Below are 25,128 nucleotides of genomic sequence, written 5' to 3'. Positions count from 1 at the left end.
CACATAGCGATTTACCAACGATCACGACCAGCGATACCACCTGGCCGTGATCGTTGGTAAGTCGTTGTGTGGTCGCTGGGGAGCTGTCACACAGACAGCTCTCTCCAGCGACCAGCGATCAGGGGAACGACTTCGGCATCGTTGAAACTGTCTTCAACGATGCCGAAGTCCCCCTGCAGCACCCGGGTAACCAGGGTAAACATCGGGTTACTAAGTGCAGGGCCGCGCTTAGTAACCCGATGTTTACCCTGGTTACCAAAAAAAACAAACAGTACATACTCACCATCTGATGTCCGTCAGGTCCCTTGCCGTCTGCTTCCTGCTCTGACTGAGCCGCCGTACAGTGAGAGCACAGCACAGCGGTGACGTCACTGCTGTGCTGCACTCACTGTACGGCGGCACTCAGAGCAGGAAGCAGACACCGGGGGACGTTACGGACACCGGAATGTAAGTATGTACTGTTTGGTTTTTTTTACATTTACGCTGGTAACCAGGGTAAACATCGGGTTACTAAGCGCGGCCCTGCGCTTAGTAACCCGATGTTTACCCTGGTTACCAGTGAAGACATCGCTGGATCGGTGTCACACACACCGATTCAGCGATGTCAGCGGGACCTCAACGACCAAAAAAAAGGTCCAGGCCATTCCGACACGACCAGCGATCTCGCAGCAGGGGCCTGATCGCTGGTACGTGTCACACATAGCGAGATCGCTACTGAGGTCACTGTTGCGTCACAAAACTTGTGACTCAGCAGCGATCTCGCTAGCGATCTCGCTATGTGAGACGGGGCCTTTAGGGTTGGAGTTACAATTGGGGGGTTCCACTGTTTAGGTACATCAGGGGGTCTCCAAACGCGACATGGCACCACCATTGATTCCAGCCAATTTTGCATTCAAATAGTCAAACGTTGCTCCACCATTCTGAGCCCTGCCATGTGTCCCAACAGTGGCTTTCCCCTACTTACAGCATATTGGCGCACTCAGGAGAAATTGCACAACAAATTTTGTGGTCCATTTTCTCCTGATACCCTTGTGAAAATTTTAAAAAAAATTGGTTCCAATGTAATTTTTTTGTGAAAAAAGTAAAACGTTCATGTTTTCATTCCACATTGCTTTAGTTCTCGTGAAGCACCTGAAGGGTTAATAAACTTCTTGAATGTGGTTTTGCGCACCTTAAGGGGTGCAGTTTTTAGAATGGTGTCACTTTTGGGTATTTTACGTTATATGCAGCGCCCCAGAGTCCTGGTCGTTGCAGTACTGATGCTCCGCCGCTAAGGGGGGCTATGGTACGTCTGATGGCACTGAAGGAGTTCACCTGACCAGGTATCACAGACACCAATACACTTCACAGTCTGGCCTCCAGGGGGAGCTAAGGGTGCTATGTATTAGGCCACTCCTCACAATCTGGTAAAACTGGGGGTTAGATAGGAAGTTAGTGAGAAGCTGACTGGGTTGGAACCAGGCAATATCCTGTGGCAGAGGGTGTTGCAGGGGAAGATTCAGGGGGGTCCCTGTCAGGGGTGGGATCCTGACAGAGGCCTAGCGAACAGAAAGAACGTTACGGGACCGCGCCTGCACTTAATCGCGGCGGTACCCCAAGAAAGGACAAGAAGCGAGGTTTATTGTGCTGAGTGACAAACGAGATCAACGCAACAAGGAGAAACACCAGTAGGAGTCGTGCTGTAAGACGAGGCAACATCCTACTGAGGCGCGTAGCCGGTGGCCGGAAACGCCGAGGAAGTATTGAGCTCCAGGTCTTACTTCAAACCTACGGCAGGACAGTCAGTCCTAGGCGGGCTGTCTCACCCAAAATCACCTAAGCAGACACAGGGGGCAACATTTGGAGAGGGGCGACTCTAGGGTCCCGGAAGAGCTCCGAGCCTACCCGTCACATGGGTGCGTCCTAGCCATATCATCTGGGGGGACGAAGAAGAACATCATCATCGAGTTGTGAGGGAACTTCAGAAACAGACACAACAGTTGTGGGGACTATCCCGTAAGCACAGCAGGGAAGGACCACAACACACAAGCGCTAGAAGGTAGGCACAGATTTCCACCTGCAAAGGGAACTCTGGAGGTGCCATCGGGCCGGCCGGACTCCGGTAGCCCGGTTGACCGTATTCCGAACTGAGGATCCTGAAGCCTTCAGTAAAGAGGTAAAGAGACTGCAACCTGGTGTCCTCGTTATTTACCGCGACCTGCACCGCACCATAACATCATCTCATTCTCAACCTTCACTGGACGCCCCTCAGCAGGGTCACGGACTGGGCCTAGCCACCGTGACAACCCCAGGACTGAGACACAGAGGCCCGGTACCGGGTACCCCTCGGCCCTGCGGCAGTGGGGGCGCTCCATATACAGACCTCCCAAACTCACTTTAAATGTGAGGTGGTCCCTGAAAAAATGGTTTTGTAAGTTTTGTTGAAAAATGAGATATCGCTGGTCAACTTTTAACCCTTATAACATCCTAACAAAAAAAATGAGGTTTCCAAAATTGTGCTGATGTAAAGTAGACATGTGGGAAATGTTATTTATTAACTATTTTGTGTGACATCACTCTAAGTGTACAAAAATTAAAAGTTTGGCAAAAATTTTGAAAGTTTTGCAGTTTTCAAATTTCAGTTTTTCTTTCATAACTAAATGCAAGTTACAGTATATCGAAAAAAAATTGCCACTAACATGAAGTACAATATGTCACGAAAAACAGTCTCAGAATCAGTGGGATACGTTGAAGCGTTCCAGAGTTATAACCGCATAAATTGACAGTGGTCAAAATTGTAAAAATTGGCTTGGTCATTAAGTACCAAGTTGGCTCTGTCAGTAAGGGATTAAATGAAGGTCTTTATTAAGGGAAAAAGAAATCCAAACTTCCAGGGACCTGTGTGAAAAAGTGATTGCACCGCCCCCAAAACATAAGCCACAGTTAATTTATCACATCTTTGGGAAGTGGGGTTTACTTTCCCTAGCCACACCCAGGCCTGAATACTGCCACACCTGTTCTCAATCAAGAAGTCACTTACATACTGTAGAACCTGCCTGACAAAGTGAAGTAAACCAATGAATCCTCAAAAGCTAGAGACATCATGCCACAACCCAAAGAAAATCTGCAACAAATTTGAAACAAAGTAATTGAGATCTATTAGTCTGGAAAAGGTTATAGAACTATTTTGAAAGTTAGGGACTCCAGAAAACCACAGTGAGAAACTTTCCAGCAGTGGCCAGCTGACCAAAATTACCCCAAGAGGGCAGTGATGACTCATCGAAGAGGTCATACAACAACACCTAAAGAACTGAAGCCTCACTTGCATCAGTTAAGGTCAGTGTTCATGACTCCACCATAAGAAGGAGACTGGGCAAAAATGGCCTGCATGGAACAGTTCAAGACAAAAACCACAGCTGAGCAATAAGAACATAAACATCTCAGTTTTGCCAGAAAGCATATTGATGATACCTGAGACTTTTGGAAGAATACTCGAGGAATTGACTAAACAAATTTGAACTTTTTGGGAGGTGCATGTTCCATTTTATCTGGTGTAGAGGTAACATAGCATTTCAGAAAAGGAACATCATACCAACAGTAAAATGTGGTGGTGGGAGTGTGATAGTCTGGGGCTGTTTTGATGCTTCAGGACCCGGAAGACTTGCTGTGTTAAATGAAACCATGAATTCTGCTGTGTACCAAAAAATCCTGAAGGAGAATGTCTGTCCATCTGTTCATGACCTCAAGCTGAAGTGCCCTTGGGTTATTCAGTAGGACAATGTTCCAAAACACACCAGCAAGTTCACCTCTGAATAACTTAAGAAATGCAAAATTAAGACTTTGGAGTGGCCTAATTCTGACTTTAAATCACATTGAGATGCTGTGGCTGGATCTTAAAAAAGTGGTTCAAGCTCGAAAACCCTCCAGTATGGCTGAATTACAGGAATTCTGCAAGGATGAGTGGGCAAAAAATTCTTCCAAAGCATTGTAAAATATTGCAGTTGTTGCTGCTAAGGTTGGCCAACTAGTAATTAGATTTAGGGGGCAATCACGTTTTCACACAGGGCCTTGTAGGTTTGGATTTCTTTTTCCCTTAATAAGAAAAACCTTCATTTATAAACTGCATTTTGTGATTACTTGTGTTATCTTTGTCTAATATTTACATTTGTTTGATGATCAGAAACATTTATGTGTGACAAACACGCAAAAGAATAGGAAATCAGGAAGGGGCAAACACTTTCATACAACTGTACATATTACTATCTAATCCTAAACCATGATCAGAGCCAAAACATAGCTTGAGATCTTCCTCTGGTCTGTAAGCAGATGACATACTAACCTTTCGTACAGTAATCGTTGGTGTACAGCTCCTGATTTTCTACCATCTGCTGCCAAAGCACCAGGTAGTAGCTGATGTTCCCATTGCGTTGTGTTGGAGGCTTCCATCGAACAATTAGATGTGAAGAAGAGTTGGACATGATCATAACGTCTTGAGGAACAGTGGGTGCTGCAGATGTGAGAAGAAAAAAAAAACATGTAAAATGAAGTTGAATAATTGCAACCTATCCCGTTTCACCAGAAAAAAATGTAAAGCCATGCATCCAACCATTTTCGCAGTAAAAAAAAATAAAATTATACATATATATTTTGTACTAATTTATCCCATACTTTTAGGAAGATTTTTCAGCAGTTTTCTTGTAATCCTGCCTCCTGATTATAAAGACTGACCATACATGATCCTTCAATCACTATAGGTAATGTTACAACCCCACCTACTTTCACAATAATCTTTGCACAAGCTCATTGTATGCTTCAATAGAAAACATAGAGAAAAAGTATGTTCATTGCTACTAATGTACATTAGTACATGTGCTGTTTCCTAAAATAGGAGCCCCAGTTGCCAGTGTGAAAATAACTATTTTTATTTTTTAATAAAGAATGTGATAAGGGCAAAAAAAAATGCATTTAAAGCAAAAACCTGAACAGTAGAAGGTTAGCTGGAAGAAATACAGTAACATATTACTTAGTAAAATTTGGTTCAGGAGACAGGCCACAGTCCATGTTCATACAGTGACACACAGATTTGTGAATTTGGCCTCAGACCAGGCTCACTAAGGTGTAACTGGTTTAAACTGAAGACACCCAGCAGGTGAATGGAGGCTTAGTCAAAATCAACCAGTACCCGACTGTATGCTGATGAGAGGCAAGAAGCTAGAAGCAGCCGTCTACAGATGGACTTCTATTCCTTTGGAAGCATCTATTTTGGCCGATATAATTCCTCAACAAGAAGGAAGAAAACTAAATTTGCGCATTTTTCCCCATGGGACATTTCCAAAAATCTCAATAAATCTTTTGGGCCTGATAAAAAAAAAAGTTTAATTAATCATATATAAGAGCAGATATATTAAGCTCATGACAAACATATAAAGGTGGCATCAATCTAAGGGAAAAATTCTTACTCTGGATCAACAGCATTGAGTTGGGATTTATTGTAGCCACATTGAAGTGATCCTACCTGCTGGTTTAGTCCGAATATAAACCACATCACTCTGCGCTCCAAAGCTCTCGCCTTCCTCCGCTGTGGTCAGAGTGATGGCTCGGACGTATATCGCGTACTGCGTCCAAGGTTTAAGGTTTAGCAAAGTGATACTCGGTTCTTGTTCGGTGTTCAAAGGCAGCTCTACATCAACAACATTCCAGCTGTTGGCCCCACAAGCGTCTTGTCCAAGGTACTCCGATATATTCTGGAAAGGTCTGGAGAGCAGGACAAGGTGGAAGATTTTTGAAGACATGAGAACATGAAATGTTGATGCCTACTAAACTCCTTATAGAGAAATTATATACAATTGTGTTTCATTGCGAAATTTAAGAAAAAGGTGACATTCAATGTTGACCATGCAAACTAGAGCACAGTCATCCAAACCTGACAATTTTAGTAGGATTGGCTTTCCGTGTAAATGATGACAGCTAAAAGAAGGATCAGGCCAAAATAATTTGTCAATATCTGATCCTTTTGTCTCTAGGTGGACGGGGGTTTGGAAGATAAGCCTACATCTCTTCCTACTGAAAAATAGGCATGCTCTTCTAAAACAAATGCATATGCATATGGTGGGGATGCTGAAAAAAAAATAATTCAGCTGAAAGCACTATAGCTATTGAAAGTATTTGGGCAGCTTAAGGGATCCTCAAAGTCAACCAGCAGACAGCCATCCAACAACTCATATCTCCATGAGTTGGCGCCTGGATGGGAAGCCAATGGTCGACCCAGAAATTAGTCCAACAGGAGCCAACATGGCTCAGACAACTATTTTCTGCCCCATAAACTAAATGTAGAATTTTTAAATGCAAATAAAAGGCTCCCCATTTCCTAAATATGCATTTGACAGTGGTGCTCCATCAAAAGTTGAAGCATCCTAGCGTCATGCATAGGAAACCTTATGAAGCATTTCAGGAGGCTTTTGTGGTACCACAAGTTTGGGAGGTCTAAGCTTTTTCTGGTGGATTCCCAGATGTTCTGGGAGAATTTGTAATTATGGTATTTATATTCTACCTGAAGCATGGTTTCCATTATTCATTTCCACTTACGATTCTTTATAGTGGACAACAAAGCTCAGGATATCCGTATTGTCCGGCTTGTATCGCTGCCATTTCAGGAAGATCCGGTCGGATTCAGTCATATTAGTTACAAATCTTAGAGTTTCGGTCTTGCCTGTGACAAAAATACAATTTTTGTCAAAGTGAATGCAACCATGGTGTGGATATATTATTGGCTAAATGAAGATAGATCAGAAAAAGGAGACCCATGACAAGGCCTTAGTGATGTCACCATAAATGGATCGTGTTACCCTTTGCAAAATCGTATTAATTGAGAAAGACAGATTTTCTTTATAAAACAATAAAAACAAACAAATATCTCACATGAGGCCCGATCTCCATTAGTGCGAGGGTTGATGTCGGCTTTGTTTTGTCTCCCCTTCGTCCCGGTTAAGTCCTCCGTGTGGTAGATTTCCGACAAGCAAAGTTTGGGGTTGAAAGCAAAGTATAATTTTCCAATGGGTATAGTGAGGCTTTCATGGTTTTGATCCCATAGTTGTTGTAAGTTCTGATTGTCCAAGACGTACAATGTATAGTTCCTGGAAGACATGAAACAAAACAAACTTTTAGAGATGGAACCAAGGTCATAGCCCGATGTTTCACATGAAATTAATTTATTGTTTCTGAGGGACAAATATCAGATGGAGACCAGGAAACTTGACTAAAATCAGACCATGCCAACCCCCAAAATTACCCATTGCCTATCAATTTGATGATATTGACGTCTACCAAAACCTCACCTCCTAGATGTTTCAACATGGACTTTCTAGTCAGTCTCTTACCCATCCACCATGGCGTCTCCTCTGATCAACTTCAGGTTTTTGAAAAAAGACAAAGACACCAGAGCGAAGGAATGCTTGATTTTTAGGAAGCCAGTAATGGTCTCAATAAGACCCAAACTTCTCTGGAGCTCTAAAGCCAGGTTATCTAGATAAAAAAGTAAACAAACTTTAACATTAAGTCCAAACTAAGTCATGGACCTATACAGGAATAAAAATAACCATAGAGAAAGATATGAGGTCACGCCCACATTCCCAAATGCAAGGTCATTGGCCGCCTGAAGACTGGGATGGATTTAACACTGAACCCCATTAATATAGATCAAAATATTTATTAAAAGTATCAGATACGCACTTCCCCGGCGGATGTTGAAGATCAAGTTTCCTTCGATAAACGTGCACCCGGTCAATTCTTTTGCAGTCTGTATGGAGTCGATGGATTTGGTTCCAACCTTGCAGACCTTTGGACAATGGCCTTCACACTTGTGGCAGACAATACTGTGATAGAAGTCATTATGAATACTTTTGAGTTCATTTAGAAAACATTTGAGTTCCTTGAATTCATCAATGGTTCTTCTTCACTATTTTACAGGCAACATCTAAAATGGACCTGGATCTGTTTTCCTAAATCAGGGCAATTTTTGTCATTAGGCTTTTGGATGATATTGCAATTCAGCTTTAATTACTTGGAAGCTAGTTGCCATTTGTAAAATATAAAATTAGCTCATGTGTGTTGAAATTCTTGGGTAGCCTCAAATAAGTTTACTCAAAAACTTTCCTGGACTTCTTAATTGTAAGTCTGGAAATACTGGAGCTGTGGGTGAAGGCCACAACACCGAGAAGGATCATATTGACTGATAGCGGGGCAGTGGTGGGACCTAAAGTTAGGAGGGTAGAGTTTTTCATTACCTTGCTTATTCAGACAAATACCAACCTGCTCTCATTCCTGGTGTATCCAGATGGACACTCGGACAGACAGCGGTTCTCATAGATGACAAACTTGGAAGACTCTCTTGGGTTCTCGGAGACTTTGACCAGGCTAGCACAATACTCCGCGGTGAGACATCTCCAGCCCTCATACTCATAGGTGTTTGCCGGGCAGGACGGCAAGCACTTGTCATTAAAGAAAAAATTACGACATGCCACACAGGCCCCACGGTCTCCAGGAGAACTGCAACCGCCCAGGCACTCGGGGTGACAGCAATCTCCATGGCTTGTACAGGACGTGTCTGCGCCACAGTTACACACTGAAAACAGGAAGTGAGGATGATTAACAACATGGGCAGATCATCAGATGCATCAACATGTACAAAACAGATCAGTAATGTGGACGAGGCCTTAAATCAGTTGTGCGCTATTTTATGACTCTTCTTAAATGCCCCATAAGTGGAAAAAATAAAATATCAGTTTCGTTAGTTGGAACCCAGTCTGACAGAGCTGTGAAGTTTGCAGCATTTATACGGATGGAAAAAAATTAAAACGTGCATACTTATGCAAAGTGATAGGGCCACAGAATGAGGTGTCTGGAGGTAATCTATGACGTAGTACAGGAGTGCTGTACTCCAACGGCGTTATGAGGGGCAGAGAAGAGCAGATATAGGGGAATAATTTATGGCTGATCTACCTGTGAAGGGCCCATGTTACACCAAGGACTGAGCTTGTCAGAGAGCCAGAAGCCAGAGTGGCTTGTTCTAGTTTCAGTGGGTTTAAAGTATATGTCACACTTAACTCAAAAATTTTTGGAGGCCCCGGGCAAAAAGGAAGACCTCCCTGGCTTTCAAAAGAGTATTCAAATCTCCTGTGTCCACCCAAAACTATGAACAACAAAACTCCAGTGGAAGGATTTATATGCCCTTGAATCTTGGAGAAGTAGGGACTGAGATCTTGGGTAGGAGGAAATGGGTATGGCCACTAAAAATAAAATGGGATTTGACCACAGCTGGCGACAAGGAATTGGTGGAAACCGCATTATTAACCAACTACAGGATGTCTTTCTTGTATGGATAGCATATGGACATTAGAGTCCAGACACGACCAATCACTTTTCAAACAGACCCATCCTCAATCTCTGATTTAGCATTGCTACAATTTTACATAAAAATTATACAGGCACCATTTATAGCCATTTTGTCCGCTCACCACCAGTTTGTGTCTTTATGTCGATTCCTCTAAGAATTCACTTAAGCAACGCCCATTAGTAAAAAAAATAAAAAAATTAAAAAAAAAAAAAAAAGAGTCTCCAAAGAGATGAAATATTCATTTTGTCCCAATGTCAAAAATGCACAGTTTTTTCTTCTTCTTTGATACCCCCTGTTCCCCATGAGAACTCAATTGTCTATATTCTTAAAGTCCACCATTCAGTTCCAGAGATGTGTGCCTTTTATTTAGCTGTGATTTTTAAGGTCTTTTCAAGGGGGTGTGGCTCACATGATCCTCTGGGGCGTGTCTTTAGGCTGTTCTGCATTATTACCCTGAGAGCAAAACCCACTTTTCACCCATATCTCTGGATCCGTATGGTGAATTTAAAAAAAAAACAAAAAAAAAACACAACATACTCAGAGGAGAAGTGGGAATGAAATAGGAGTAAGAATTGGCCAATTTTGAACCAGTGACAGGTCCCTTTAAAATGGCAGTTGCCAGAACAAACCTTATTTCATTCTTGAAAGAATTAGATTTAGGTGTTTAAACATTGACTCAAGGTGAGCAAACGAAAACGTGCTGTGCAGCAAGACGGGAGGAAATAAGCACATTCCTCGGTTTCCTCGGTTTCCTTGACGGAGCTGGCGATCCAGATACCAAGACAAAGATTCACACGGAGGACTGGGCACAGGTGGCAGTGGCTCCCGATTTTGCCCCAGGTACTGGCTGTCCCCAATGCTGTTTATAAGCAAAACATGCAATAAAACAATCTTTGTACAGGATGACGGCTGCCAAAAAAAAAAACTTGTTGCATTTGTATCCAAAAACTAAGGACAATTGCACAAGATCTTGTTGTGGTTTTAAACTTTGCTGGGTAAATCCTGGTGAAACCACAATACTGTGCCAACACGGGAACATGCCACGCGTCTGGGTACCTTTACTCTACTTTTTCTGTGAAGAGTATTAAAGTGACACACACCCTATTAATAGCAATGCCTTCCATTATACAATGGAAAATCATTTAAATAACGCTTACATAAATTAATTTCTACCGTGCTAGAAAAATGGCTTGTCAAGCAGAACATCTTTCTACCCAATTCTGTTTTTTTTCTCCACTTATGAGCCACTTCTTCTCCCTCCTGAACTGATCATTCATTCTGAAATAGTATTAAATTAAGTGTTGATAGAGAGGGACTTCCAGCTCACTGAATGATCAGATTACAGCTGCAGATTAAAGTGTACAGAAAGGAAAAGTGGGGGAGAAGGAGCAAAGAGGTGCAAATACACACATAGATGCTATGGCTTTACAAGAACAAGAGATGAATTTACAGCTATACTGTTCAATAGCGCTGTATAATGTCCTTCATGCAGGTGCTTTACAATATTTTATCCTTCCATAGAGTTGGATTCACAGCTATACTGCTCAGCACTTATGTATAAGGTATTCCTTACTGCTGATATCTAATATTTTATCTATACCCAGAGCTGGATTCACAGCTATACTGCTCAGTACTGATGAATAGTGTACTTTTTGCTGCTGCTTTATAATATTTTATCTTCACCTAGAGCTAGAATCACAGCTAGATTTCTTATCAGTAGCGTAGGTACCGGGGGGCAAAGGGGGCCATCGCCCCGGGCCCCACGTTCTGAGGGGGCCACCCGGAGCTACTCTACTGCAACTGCATCAGCACGCGCAGCGAGCTGATGCAGTTACATTCTGCAGCAGAGCAGGGAGAATCGATCTCCCTGCACTGCCACCTAGACGCTATAGGGCACCTGAGCAGGCGGGGGGACCTGGTGCCAGCAGTGCTACCCCCGCCTGTCATCGGAGGTACAGCTGTATCGGCTACATGATGATACAGCTGACCGCATTGATGAGAGAGGGAGTATTACTCTCCCATCATCCCCCTGTCAGCGTCTGATGTCACCGACGCCGACACTGACAGTGGGCTGCCTTATACTACAGAGTCTGCCTATGGGGGGCTGCCTTATACTACAGAATCTGCCTATGGGGGCTGCCTTATTACAGAGTCTGCCTATGGGGGGCTGCCTTATTACAGAGTCTGCCTATGGGGGGCTGTCTTATACTACAGAGTCTGCCTATGGGGGGCTGTCTTATACTACAGAGTCTGCCTATGGGGGGCTGTCTTATACTACAGAGTCTGCCTATGGGAGGCTGTCTTATTACAGAGTCTGCCTATTGGGGTTGCCTTATACTACGGAATCTGTTCATGGGGCTGCCTTAAACTACAGAGTATGCCTATGGGGGGCTGCCTTATACTACAGAGTCTGCCTATGGGGGACTGCCTTATACTACAGAGTCTGCCTATGAGGGCTGCCTTAAACTACAGTCAGCCTATGGGGAGCTGCCTTATATTACAGAATCTGTTTATGGGGGGGCTGCCTTATTACAGAGTCTGCCTATGGGTGGCTGCCTTATACTACAGAGTCTGCCTATGGGGGCTGCCTTATACTACAAAGTCTGCCTATGGGGGATGCCTTATTACAGAGTCTGCCTATGGGGGGCTGCCTTATACTGCAGAGTCTGCCTATGGGGGCTGCCTTATACTACAGAGTCTGCCTTCCGATTTCCGATTTTGATACCGTTTGGAATTAAGCCTATTTGTTCATTTCATGTGTTTATACACATCTACAAATAATTACCATGGAGAACATAGACAACTTTCTAGGTTATTATTTTACTAGGCTTCTGACTTCAATATCGTTTATAATCTAGCTTGTTCGTTTACCTCACGAGCAGTCCGGCTCATTGTTATTCTTCTGATCAATATCTTTGCATTTAATTAAATTCTGTATAATCTAAACGATAATTATTATTTCTTCTTAGAATTTCGTAACTACACACGTAATATTTTGTATTTCGTTTTCCATATAGCCAAAGTATATGTTTTTTGTTTGTCTCTTGTTTTTGTTTTTTGCTGCCAATTGTAGCCTGTATATACCGTCATGTGTCTCCACTCTGTCAGACAACCATCCTAATTAGTTGTAGCACCGGTGTGCCTACCGGATGTTAATATATAAAGCATGAGACAAGCTGTACAATAGATATCATGATTAAGGGTGCGTTGGCACCAGAAACGCGTTGATATTGTTTTTATCTTCATTGTCGCTGATGTTTTTATCCTCCACCTGATATGAAGTGAATAAAGTAAGAGTTTTTTTCACTACCTCGTCGAGCTGGATTTTCCTTTCTATTATGCTGCCTTATACTACAGAGTCTGCCTATGGGGGGTTGCCTTATTACAGAGTCTGCCTATGGGGGGCTACCTTATTACAGAGTCTGCCTATGGGGGTCTGCCTTATACTACAGAGTCTGACTATGGGGGGCTGCCTTATTACAGAGTCTGCCTATGTGGGCTGCCTTGTACTACAGAGTCTGCCTATAGGGGGCTGCCTTATTACAGAGTCTGCGTATGGGGGGCTGCTTTATTACATAGTCTGCCTATGGTGGGCTGCCTTATACTACAGAGTCTGCCTATGGGGGGCTGCCTTATACTACAGAGTCTGCCTATGGGGGGGCTGCCTTATATTACAGAGTCTGCCTATGGGGGTTGCCTTATTACAGAGTCTGCCTATGGGGACTGCCTTATTACAGAGTCTGCCTATGGGGGCTGCCTTATTACAGAGCCTGCCTATGGGAGCTGCCTTATACTACATAATCTGCCTATGAGGAGCTGCCTTATACTGCAGAGTCTGCCTATGAGGGCTGCCTTATGCTATAGAGTCTGCCTATGGGGGCTTCCTTATGCTATAGAGTCTGCCTAGGGGGGTGCATTACAATATAGAGTAGGCCTATGGGAAGTGAATTATACTATATTGAGGACTATCTGGTGCATTATACTATATGGACGCTATCTAGGGCGCCACCATACAGTGTGGAGATTACAGTAAGGGGGGTCATCATACAGTGTTGGAGTCATCAAACTGTTTGGGGGCTACTGAGGTGTCAGCATACTGTGTGGGTGGTGCTATACTGTACAGTGAGGGGGCATTATACTGTGTATAGTTGAGCTGTACAGGGGGAGACTCGGGACATTATTAAATGTAAAGTGGGCACTTATTGTTATAGGGCAACTCAGGTTACTGTGACTATCAAAGGGGCACACAGAGAGCAATATTACTTTCTAGGGGGCAAAATATGGGCACCGTTTTCTAGGGCACTTGCGCTCAGCACTACTATATTATAGAGGGGTGCTTTAGAATTTAGAAGGCACAGAGAACCACACAGCAGGTGCAGTAATAGGGACACATACGGCAGCAGCGGCTCAGTATTGGGATATCAGGTGCCGTAACATGGGCACATACGTCAGCAGCGGCTCAGTATTGGGATATCAGGTGCAGTAACAGGGACACATACGGCAGCAGCGGCTCAGTATTGCGGTATCAGGTGCAGTAATAGTATTTGGGGTATCAGCAGGATGAGGAGTTTGTGCAGGTTGGGAATAGATGGTGATGGGGCTGGAAGGTGAGAAGTGAAACGCGTCTGTTTTCTCTGCAGCCGAGTCCTGGCTGGAAGAAGTTGTCATGTCGGTCTGGGCCAGATGGAAAAGATGGGAAAAATGAACGATTCCATGAGAAAGAACGTCAGCGGTAAGACATCATCTATAACTGCACTGTAATCTTATATGTTCTGTAGGGCTGGTATCTACCACTGACCATATGGCGGTAATATCCATGTTGTTCTTTGTATAGAGATTATTTTCAGTATCAGCGCAGTCATCTGCTGAGGTTCTCCTCCACTATTAGGGTGCGTCACCCATTTGTAATCAAGGTTACCTGGTTAGGGGCCCACTCAGAAGCTTCGCCTGTGGTTTCAGCACAATTGCCAAAATACAACAGCCCTTTAGGGTATGTTTCCACGGTCAGTAAACGCTGCTTGTTTGACGCTGCAGCGTCAAACAAGCAGCGTCCAGATGTTCCAGCATAGTGGAGGGGATTTTATGAAATCCCGTCTCCACTATGCGTGGAAACCCGCACGCGGCGGCCCTGCGACTCCGGACATGCTGCGCGTCTTTTCAGAACGCAGCATGTCCGTACACCTTGCGGGGACGCAGCGTCCCCGCAAGGCATATCACAGGGCCCTATGGCGAGGGGTGCGATGATCCCGGATGTGTACTGTACACATCCGGCACCATCGCGTCCCAGAAAGGGGGCGGGGCTTAGCGCCGAGCGGCTTCGCCGCTGCGGCAAACCCGCCGGCAAGCCGTACCGTGGAGCCATACCCTTAGGCTTCTAATATTGGGCCACGCAGATCAGACAAGTCCCAACTATCTAGGACCATGGCCATGCTAATAAAACAAGACAGCTCCAGACCGGATATATTCCCCAGCACATACATAGAGAGCAGGGTGACCTTTTTTAGCTGCCGGGATTAAACTTTAATTCACCTTATTGCTAGACTGAGTAGTGAAGGTCAGCCATAGGAGGAATGCTCCCAGTCACCATTAATTATTACGTGCCTAACATTAAAAAGATCCCAAGCAGAAACCGGCCGCGGGGAGTGAAAACTTTCCTGGAGACATTGAAAGTGACCTGTATGTCTCCGGGAATTCAACTAGAATGCACAGGTGACATAATGCTTAAAAAGGGATGAAATGTTCACCAGCAGCGCAGAGTATTTAAGGAGGGGAAAGGTGTTGACATTGTGGGAGGCAGCGACCTGCCCACTCATTATGATGCTAGTGGGAAAGGGCCTTTATCATAAAGGGAGGAGAATAATGGAGATAAGAGAAAGAAGCAGGGACACTTAACAGCACAGAGTTTTTCAGCAGAGGAGTGTGCTATACTACAGGAGATTAGGATACGGATGGTATCTTGTGAGAAGGAGAATGTAGATTAATGCCGGGTGGGAAGATGCGGGTGTACTTCAGCAGGGCAGAGCATTTCAGCAATGGCAGGGATGAGACACCCTAAGGGTATGTTTCCACGTTCAGGAAACGCTGCGTTTTTGACGCTGCGTTTTTCCGCAGCGTCAAAAACGCAGCGTCCAGAGCATAGTGGAGGGGATTTCATGAAATCCAGACTCCACTATGCGTTAAAAAACGCATGCGTTTTTGTCGCGAAAACGCACATGCGGTGCGTTTTTTCAAAACGCAGCATGTTGCTACTATGAGCAAAACACGTAGGTACACCGCAGGTGACCTGCCAGTGACCTCAGGTGCAGTTTTGGTCAGGATTTTACCTGCATAAAATCCTGACCAAAGCCTGAAGCAAAACTGAACGTGGAAACATACCCTAAGGGTGAGTTTCCACGGTCAGGAAACGCTGCTTGTTTGACGCTGCGCAGAGCTGCAGCGTCAAACAAGCAGCGTCCAGATGTTCCAGCATAGTGGAGGGGATTTTAGGAAATCCCGTCTCCACTATGCGTGGAAACCCGCACGCGGCGGCCCTGCGACTCCGGACATGCTGCGCCTCTTTTCAGATCGCAGCATGTCCGTACACCTTGCGGGGACGCAGCATCCCCGCAAGGCATATCACAGGGCCCTATGGGACAGAGCGATCATCCCGGATGTGAAGAGTTAACACATCCGGCATGATCGCGTCCCAGAAAGGGGGCGGGGCTTAGCGCCGAGCGGCTTCGCCGCTGCGGCGATACCGCCGGTCATCCTGACAGTGGAGACATACCCTTAGGAGCGTGGAGCAATGTAGAAAGAAGTGAAGTATACCAGCAGCACAGTGTATTTCAGAAGAAGAGTGTATGCTATACTAGAGGCATGACAGGGGAGAGGAAACTGGAAAAATGCAGGCTATCCTAGCAGCACAGAGCATTTCAGGAAAGGAGTGGGCTTTGGAGAAGGTCAGAACAGGAATGCTATATGCAAGGGCAGTATCCTATGTTTTGATAGACGGAGGTTGGACCAGATGATCCTGGAGGTTCCTTCCAACTCTACATCTCTCATACAAGAAAACAAACGTGATACCGACTAAGAAAATATCTCAGTAAAAAAAAAAAAAAAGAAGAAGTTCCAATTGGTTATTAGTCCCAAACTCACACCGCAGCTTTTATATATGGTTGTCAAGGAGCATGTTCCTAGTAACTAGACAACTCAGGTTTTAAAGGGCTTTATCAGGATTAGAAAAACATGGCCACTTTCTTAAAAAAAAAAAAAAAAGAAGCCAATTTGAAAGTATGGCCTGTTTTCAGGAATGAAGCCAAACGTCATCTGTTATGAAAGAGAACCCAAAAATCATGGCTTTATTTGTTAAAAAAAAAAAGCTTGAAAGCAAGACTGTCGTTGCTGTCCATAATTACTAGTCACAGCAGAGCTTTCAGATCTTAAACTGCTCGAGAAAAATGAAACCTAAGCTCTGATTGGTTGTAATGTGCGACCAAGATGGACAATTTAGGCCTTAATTACCACAAAAGTAAAACTGATGGGGTATGTTTCCACGGTCAGTAAATGCTGCGGATTGGATGCTGCGTACAGATGTTACAGTATAGTGGAAGGGATTTCATGAAATCCCATCTCCACTATGCGTGCAGGGATGCCTCCGGCTTTCCTGAGTAACCGGACATGCGGCGCGTCTTTCCAGACCGCAACATGTCTATTTATTTTGCGCTCCGTCTCCGCAAGATAAAGTCACCCATACAATGTATGGGACGAGGTGATTCCGCATGGTTCAATGAACACATGCGGAATCACCACGCGTACAAAAGCCGGCAGCGCTCTGGACCGAGCGTACATGTGCTGCATCCAAAGCACTGCCAATACTGACTGTGGAAACATACCCACATAGTTTCCCTCAGCGACCAATTAGAGCTCAGCTTTCGTTTTTCCAGAGCAGTTCAGAAAATGAAAGCTGGGCTCTGATTGGCTGCCATTGTTAGTTTGAAGCCTATAGCAAAATAATACCACACACAACCTGTGGAGAGAGGTGGCGCAGTTTTCCTGAAGAAAGCAGCCATGTTTTTCTCAACCAAGTCCATTAACCAGAGAATATGTTACTTTTGTGGCAGCCTGTATATTTGGAAGGACGTCAGCCATTGCTTACTGTAAACACAGGAGACTACCCGCAGCACGTGTACGGGGAGCATTACCTGAGCCCACAGGGCAAGATTCAGCTCAACTTACACCAAAGTTCACTCCTTCCCTCCCCACACCTATGAATGAGCTCATTAACCCTTTCCTTATCAAAGATTGTGCAGCCGATCCAATATGTATCTAATCATCTAATCAGATGTGATCCTGTCTGCTGAGACTGTATCTAAGCCACTCAGGTGTGAGCTTGTATACAAAGCCAGTCTACCTTATCCACTAGTTTCTGAAATTGCACATGCTCAGCCGGTATATCTAAGCCTATAATGTGAAAAATGCCTTCTGCTGAGCCAGCATATCTAAGCCCATTATGTGAAAAATGCCATCTACTGAGCCAGTGTATCTAAGCCCATCATGTGAAAAATGCCATCTACTGAGCCAGTGTATCTAAGCCCATCATGTGAAAAATGCCATCTACTGAGCCAGTGTATCTAAGCCCATCATGTGAAAAATGCCATCTACTGAGCCAGTGTATCTAAGCCCATCATGTGAAAAATGCCATCTACTGAGCCAGTGTATCTAAGTCCATCGTGTGAAAAATGGCTTCTGCTGAGCCAGTGTATCCAAGTCCATTGTATGAAAAATGGCATCTGCTGAGATGGCGTATCTAATCTTATTACGTGTAAAATACCTACAGCTGAGCTAGCGTATCTAATCCTAAACCTATCATTTGAAAAAAGTGGCTTACTGAGCTGGAGTACCACAATGGGCGTGCGCTAGCGATGCGTCCGACATTGGATTAAATGGCGGCGTTAACGGACTACGTTACACCGCGGCATAACGCGGTGTAACGTAGTCCGTTTAACGAACGCCAAAAGCGTAATGTGAACCTGGCCTAATCCTGTTTTCTGATCCAGAGTATTTGTTATCCTGTTAGAGCTGATGTATCTAAGCTCATAATGCGTGAGCCTGTCTGTTTACTCAGTGTAGCCAAGACTAATCTTACACAAGATCCTAAAATCCTATTCCCTCAATTCATGGTGCTTCCGAGCCTGGGAAAAAACGCGGCTGGAAGTAAGGCTGGGAGGGAAGGGGCAATGCCGACGGGACAATCACCAGACCAGGATCGTAGTAGCTTCGAGGGCCCCACCAAGTGTCTTTAATTATTAATAAAAGTGGCTGCCGTGGCCATTATTATCCAAAAAGACTATTGGTTGTGGTTTGTTTTATTCAAGGGGGCTGAAAGTCATGGAGAGTGGACCTTGCCCGGGTCATGCGTGATCCTGTCTTTTTACTCAGTGTAGCCAAGACTAATCTTACACAAGATCCTAAAATCCTATTTGCTTTTCGGCTGCTACCTGACATTGAGTACTGATTCTTATCTTACGTGGAAGCAGGTCCTTCTTACTTTCCCCCAAATGGAGTGCCCCTTAAATTCAGAATTTGGAGAAATAATTCAAGAAATTGGAGTTAACATGGGAAACAAGTGGATTCTTACCTTTCTGGCAGTGACGAGATGTCCAGCATCGTGGTTCCTGCACACCACTTATCACGGTCTTCACACATGAAGACTGTGATAAGCCGGGACAGACATCTGCACATTCCTCTAATGGCTTGTTCCCGACCATATAGTGGCTGTCCACTGTGTCTGACATGAGCGACCAGTCTATGGTGGAGACGTGACAGAGCTCCTGGTTCCGCTCAATGCGGACAGCTCCCCGTAATATGTTTGTGAGACTGAGAAGTCCTATGTCACGTAAATGAGGCATCTCAAAGATAACCAAGGAGTAGTGGAAAAACAAGTCGGTACCACGGATCACCGAAAGGTTGGGAAAAAGTTCATGAAGGCTTTCTAAACCATAGACACGAAACAGCAGAAGATACTCAGTGATCATAGTCAATCGAGGGAAGCTCAGGCCTCGGAAATCCTCAGGCTTGGTTCCAAACATGAGCAGAATCTGTAGGTTGCCTTGGATGACGGTACAGTTTTCCAATTTATGGAGTTGGCTCACGTCACTCCGGATGTCCATGCTGCCGCAAACTGTAAGACAACGGGAAAAATGGATTACGAGTTGGAAATATGGAGATTGAAGTATGGACCCAGAACACGTCATCTGCTGAAGTCTGAGGGGCTTACACTACCACCTAAAGCCAAAGATTTCCAATGAAGATATTCACCACCAAAAATAGCATGCACCTTCAGATGCCTTGTTATGGAGACATCCCCATTGGCATTTTTTCTTTCTTTAATAAGGACACTTAGGTTGGAACTTTCCATTGGGCAACAGATAATGAAGCCTTGTTTATGGAAGCAAACCTGTTATCTCATCATAACAAGTACGACGTGCAGATGGACGTCAGTCGGGGGCACGGTGATTAGATTGATGAAATACTTGTCATCATGGCAGGTGAGCCATGTTTGCTTTCCTCTAAAAATTCCCAAAATACATCTAGCACATCCCGTGCATCAGTGAATAAGTCACTCAATTGGGTAGAAGTAGTAACAACCATTGTAGAGGCTTTTGAGACATGAGAGTTCACCTTGGCATAGAAGTTGGATTGTCTCCAACAAGCCCCGGATATACAAAATGAATTTCAATTAAAAAAAAAAAAAAAAAGGATTTTACTCTCAGGACAATAAAAGTCATCTCCTTCCACCAGTATGTCCAGTGTGGATCACAGGCTAAAATTTGAGACATTTATTCTAACATCCTGTCTTGGAAATGGAAATTCTGACCCAACAGAGTAGATCTTGACTAATTTTCCAATTTTCCAAATTTTGGAAATCAAAACAAACTCCTAATATTAATGCATAATGACAAATTTGCTAACTGAGGGGTGGGTGGCGATTATCATTCATATATGTGAGGGCCACAGAAACTGCAGGACTGAAGGACAAAATTCTTGTTTCTCCTGTCCTTTTGAGATTAAACCCAAAAACTTCACAATAACCTATTTAAACCAATAACATATAATAGTAGAAGCTCCAAGAAATTGTTGATTTTTCATTTACAGCAAATAGAAACCTAATGTACCTTCAGCCCTCTAGAGAGACAAATCCCCTACTGCGGAACAGATTTGTAAAAATCCAAAAGGGGTTGAAGCCCACCCAAAATCATGTCGAACCCAGCTAAAAATTACCCCCTCTGTCAGATTTTAAAGGGTTTGCCTAAACTGACCCTGTTTTATGAAATCTAGAATCACATCACAACCTAGGTCTACCAGGAAATCCATGTCAAGTATCATTTCCTGGTGGGTCTAGATTCTGATCTGATTCTAGGTTTCTTACAATTGGGTCAATTTAGACAAACCCTCTAAATCTGACAGAGGGGGTAATTTTTAGTTGGGTTCTTCCTTGTTAAATTCTGCTGGAAGGGAAGTGACAATCTCTGCTGCATTGTGGTTGTCACTTTTTCAGTCGCTCCAGCCATTCACCTGCAGATTGCGTTTCAGTCATACTGAAATATACTGGGCAATTTAAGCTTTTCCTGGTGGGCTTAGGCTGCAATATACTTCTAGGACTGTTTAACAACAGGATTAATGGGTCCAGCTGAAGACGATCCCTCTAAATTTGAAGAAGACGGTTTCCTGGACAGTTTCTGATCCTACTTTATTACCTTTGCTCCCTTGAGTTTTCGTTTTTTGTATTTTTTAATCCACTATATGATTCCAGAGATATGGACTTGTTTAACCTAGTGCTTTTATCTTTCTCAAGGGGTGTCACTCATATGTTCCTCTGGGGCGTGTCTTTTTTGTCACTCTGCACAATGGCCTAATAAGTAACACCCCCTTGACGTGCATAAAAATGAGCGCTAAATAAAAATTCCCGTATCTCTGAAATGGCAAATTTTTTAAAAAGGGAATACTCAGGGGATCAATGGGAATTCAATAAAAGCAAAAACTGACCATTTTGACCTGGTTACAGGGCCCCCCTTAAAGGGGCATTTCCATTTTGTAACATCATTGGATATTGTATTACTTTCTAGTCAGCAGGGAACTGACCTATGGGTTCTCATCGATCCTAGGAACAAAGGGGCCACAACTCTGATTTAACACTCTACCCCTTTTACTGTTTTTTTCTGTAATGTGCCACCCAGGACACCCATTGTGCAGGAAAATTAGCAAAGTGCCCATTCAGAGATGGTAGGGAACACTCTATTAGTCAAAAAAGTGATCAATGTAATCCATCCACTAAGACATTTAGGGGTCCCCTAGGTCGCAATTCACGCTTTATCAGAGGGCCACATTGGTGGCACCTGTGAGCTCGGACATCCAAAATTGGCGGCTGTCAAGCTCTCAGACCCCAATGGTACCTTGTTGGGACTCATAAAAAAAAATCAAGTATCTAAAGGGCAAGTCCAGCCAAAAGGGAAGTAAAAAAGTAATTATTTGTCTAAGCTTGTATTAACGTGGAATGAAGAAGTTTTGTGTTTATAGACCGAATTGATAACCGCATTTCCACATTCCTTGTAAAGCGTCGATGCTCCGAGCATTTCTCTGGCAGATCAGGGGTTAATGATGGCATTATCGACTCCTGGAAATGCAGGTTGCGCGGCTTCTTCACCAGCAAACATAGCCACCTGCTGTTTTGGGCAAAATATTGAAACAACAAAAATAACATCTTTTTGGCACGGTCTCCGGAGCGGCGCACTCAGTATGTACAGTAAACATATGCGTCGTACACTATGTTGACTGATCACTTCTTATGTAGCAATTTTTTGGGGCTGACCGGGGCATTGAAAATTATAGCCACCACCAATAAAATTTGCGCATCGGAAAAACATCACATTATTTCTAGTCAGTCTGGGTTTTTGTACGCAATTGCAAAGAACCTGTCCCTTTAAATATAAGAAAAAACTAACCCTCAAAGCAAAATCTTCCTACAAAACAATACTCAGGACCCCCCTTCTATTATTCAGGGCTGTATTTGCACTGGAGGACCCACCCATGTATTACATTAATTGTAACGCGTACCATGTAATACTACATTTCTCCGGTAGAGGCCACTGTAGAAGAAGCGTATGGCTGGACACAGCTAGCTAATCACAATCGATCAATCAAGCTTCCAGACAGCTTTAATTTAAAAATAAAGGCATTGTCATGCTGAGACTACCCCTTTAATGAGGGGATGGGTTGCAGTAATGATACTATAGGGCTGGAGGCTGAAACACTGAGAAGTTTAGGATAATTCTGCCATTTGATTGCCTGATTTTCAAGCATATCCTTGTATTAGGATTTCATTGGTGGAGACCACAATTCTGAAAAATGGGGGGCCTACTCGCTAAACAGCCCCCAACCTGTTCAACTAATGGACGTGATGCTATATTTTTTGGGGAAATACCATAAGTGGAAGTCTTGATTAGGCCGGTTTCATACTTAAGACTTTCACAGTCCAAGTACAGACTGCGATATCCAGGTCGGCCTTGGGCCTCCTGATCCAAACTCAACAGCCTAAGGCTGCCGTCACACTAGCAGTATTTGGTCAGTATTTTACCTCAGTATTTGTAGCCAAAACCAGGAGTGGGTGATAAATGCAGAAGTGGTGCATATGTTTCTGTTATACTTTTCCTCTTTTGGTTTTGGCTTACAAATACTGATGTAAAATACTGACCAAATACTGATAGTGTGACGGCAGCCTTACAGGTATATTTGAGGCTGTTGAGTTCTGGTCTGGATGCCAATGACCAGTCTGGCCGGTCCTGGTAAATGGTCCATGCAACCCCCTCTAGGGCTCCGCTCCGGGGGTCATTTATGACCCACACTAGGGCAGCTTTATGAACCACTCTAAAACAAACTGCTGCTTTCACTGGCAACCAATCACAGCACAGCTTTCATCTTATACTGTGCCCCTGAAAAATGAAATCTGCGCCGTGATTGGTTACTATGGGAAACGAGGACAGTTAAATAAATCTGGACTTCTGTGTTTAGAAGATATTGGGGATATCTAGAAAAAAAAGCTAAGAGCAGGACAACCCCTTTAAATTATGCCTCAGCATTAAAAGGGGAAGATTTAGCAATTATGTTTTTTCCTCCATTCAGCAAAAAAAAAAAAAAAAAACTGGATATTTTGGATAGTCAGATAATCGTTGCAGAAAAAAGTGACTCCAGTAACAAAGGAGATGTCCATGATTAGACTTAAAGGTCTAGTGATTTTTTTTTTTTTTTTTCCAAAACAGCGCCACTCTCCTCTGCAGGTCATAGCTGGAATTGCAGCTCATTTGTTTGCTTAATGGAGCTGAGCTATTATACCAGATACAGTCCTGAAAAAAAAAAAAAAAAAGCCTGGACATCCCCATGAATTGTCATAGGCAAGGTCTCCATGATTCCTGAATGCTAGACTTCCATATTGAAAATAACTAATTGATAGTGACAAATACCGATCACAGCCCTAGAAGGGGCGGCCATTGGAAGCATCCCCCCCAAATCCTCTACTAATCTGGGATTTAAAAGCTAAAGTAGGAAGAAGCCCCCGAAGACCCTCATAATCTGAACAGGGGGGGGACTTGATATAAAACACACACATATACAGCAAACGTAATATTGGGAAACTTACAGTCTGTGGTGTCCACGCTTGCGACAAACACGAGGCCGACGAGCAGCGCCATCGTGAGGGGTATCACACACGCCTGGGGGGGAGTCCTCTCCATGTTCTCCAATTTTTTAAAAATCTGGTAAAATATTAAAAACTAAAAAAAAAAAAAGGAAAAATGTGTAAAAAGCAAATGTCAGAAGTCCATGTGGCTGACAGAGCTGTGGCGCGTCATGGCATGAGGGGATGATGGGGTAGTAGTGGATGCTGGGGTTGTGCACCTGAGCTGTGCAGCGTGAGCACCTGTGTACTGGAGGGGTGTGACTAAGTGTCGCCTCCTGGTATTACAGCAGGTGTAGCCGCAGCGTGCCACAATGCCAGCCCCACTCTGCTGATCATTGGCCGCCATGGCCTCACCCACACCCCTGACTGTACATTGCAAGTACCCAGCCCACCTCTACCTGCTGCACAGAGAAGGTGCAGAAATCTGATGGTGTCTTGAAGGGGTTAACGAAAATAGATCCCAGGGGATCTACAGCTGTCACCTTCTGTGGAAAATAGGCAAATTCTGCCTCTTAGCAGAGCTTAACTTCACTTTAAAGTGGCTGTGTAAGATCAGAACAGCGCCACTCACATCCACAGGTCATATGTGGTATTACACATCAGCCCCTTTCCTCGAAGAAGGCAGCAATGTGTTCCTAATCAAACACGTTTGGTTGTTGTTTTTAGCAATTTTCTGAAATAAAAGCAGTGTTTTTACCATGATTTATAAAAATGTGGCAACTTAAAAAGAATCGAGTTTTACTGCAAAAATAAAAGTTCTGAAAACACAGCAGAAATTAGATTAAAAAAAGCTGCTGCCAAAATCTTTGCTTGGGGGCAATAATTATTTATTTTTTCTAATGTTGAACTATTTTATTTACCTTTTATTTTTTTCTCCTTGTTTTCTCCAGACTTGAGCACAGTCTACGGCTATGTTCACATTCAGCATTTTTTTCTGCAGCCAAATCCTGCTCTATTGGCCGTAAAAAAAGCTGCATTCAAAACACCTATCTCGCAGCATTTTGGCAGCATTTATGACACTGTTCTTTGGGTGTGGATTACGTCTGCT

The 25,128-nt window shown here is 43.8% G+C and overlaps 1 protein-coding gene across 3 annotated transcripts in view; it reads right to left on the bottom strand.

Moving 5' to 3' along the window:
* Positions 1 to 24,581, bottom strand: part of INSRR (insulin receptor related receptor) — a 47,137-nt gene extending 22,556 nt beyond the window's left edge. For 2 of the 3 annotated variants that reach the window (XM_077258679.1, XM_077258696.1), the window contains exons 1-10: positions 24,479 to 24,581; positions 24,042 to 24,174; positions 18,987 to 19,529; positions 8,287 to 8,599; positions 7,708 to 7,850; positions 7,356 to 7,500; positions 6,898 to 7,112; positions 6,565 to 6,688; positions 5,495 to 5,733; positions 4,319 to 4,486 (exon numbers count right to left, since the gene is read on the bottom strand). In XM_077258679.1, coding sequence (XP_077114794.1) covers positions 4,319 to 4,486; positions 5,495 to 5,733; positions 6,565 to 6,688; positions 6,898 to 7,112; positions 7,356 to 7,500; positions 7,708 to 7,850; positions 8,287 to 8,599; positions 18,987 to 19,529; positions 24,042 to 24,135 — 1,984 coding nt within the window. In that variant the 5' untranslated portion in view covers positions 24,136 to 24,174; positions 24,479 to 24,581. Of the gene's footprint in view, positions 1 to 4,318; positions 4,487 to 5,494; positions 5,734 to 6,564; positions 6,689 to 6,897; positions 7,113 to 7,355; positions 7,501 to 7,707; positions 7,851 to 8,286; positions 8,600 to 18,986; positions 19,530 to 24,041; positions 24,343 to 24,478 lie in introns of those variants that run through there. The other variant, XM_077258688.1, reaches the window with a different exon arrangement.
* Positions 24,582 to 25,128: the final 547 nt, after the last annotated feature.

This window comes from Ranitomeya variabilis, chromosome 1 (genome assembly GCF_051348905.1).
Source record: "Ranitomeya variabilis isolate aRanVar5 chromosome 1, aRanVar5.hap1, whole genome shotgun sequence".
NCBI classification, from domain to species: Eukaryota; Metazoa; Chordata; class Amphibia; order Anura; family Dendrobatidae; genus Ranitomeya; species Ranitomeya variabilis.
The sequence above is the reverse complement of the archived record's forward strand: the minus strand, read 5'-3'. Positions and strand labels throughout refer to the sequence as shown.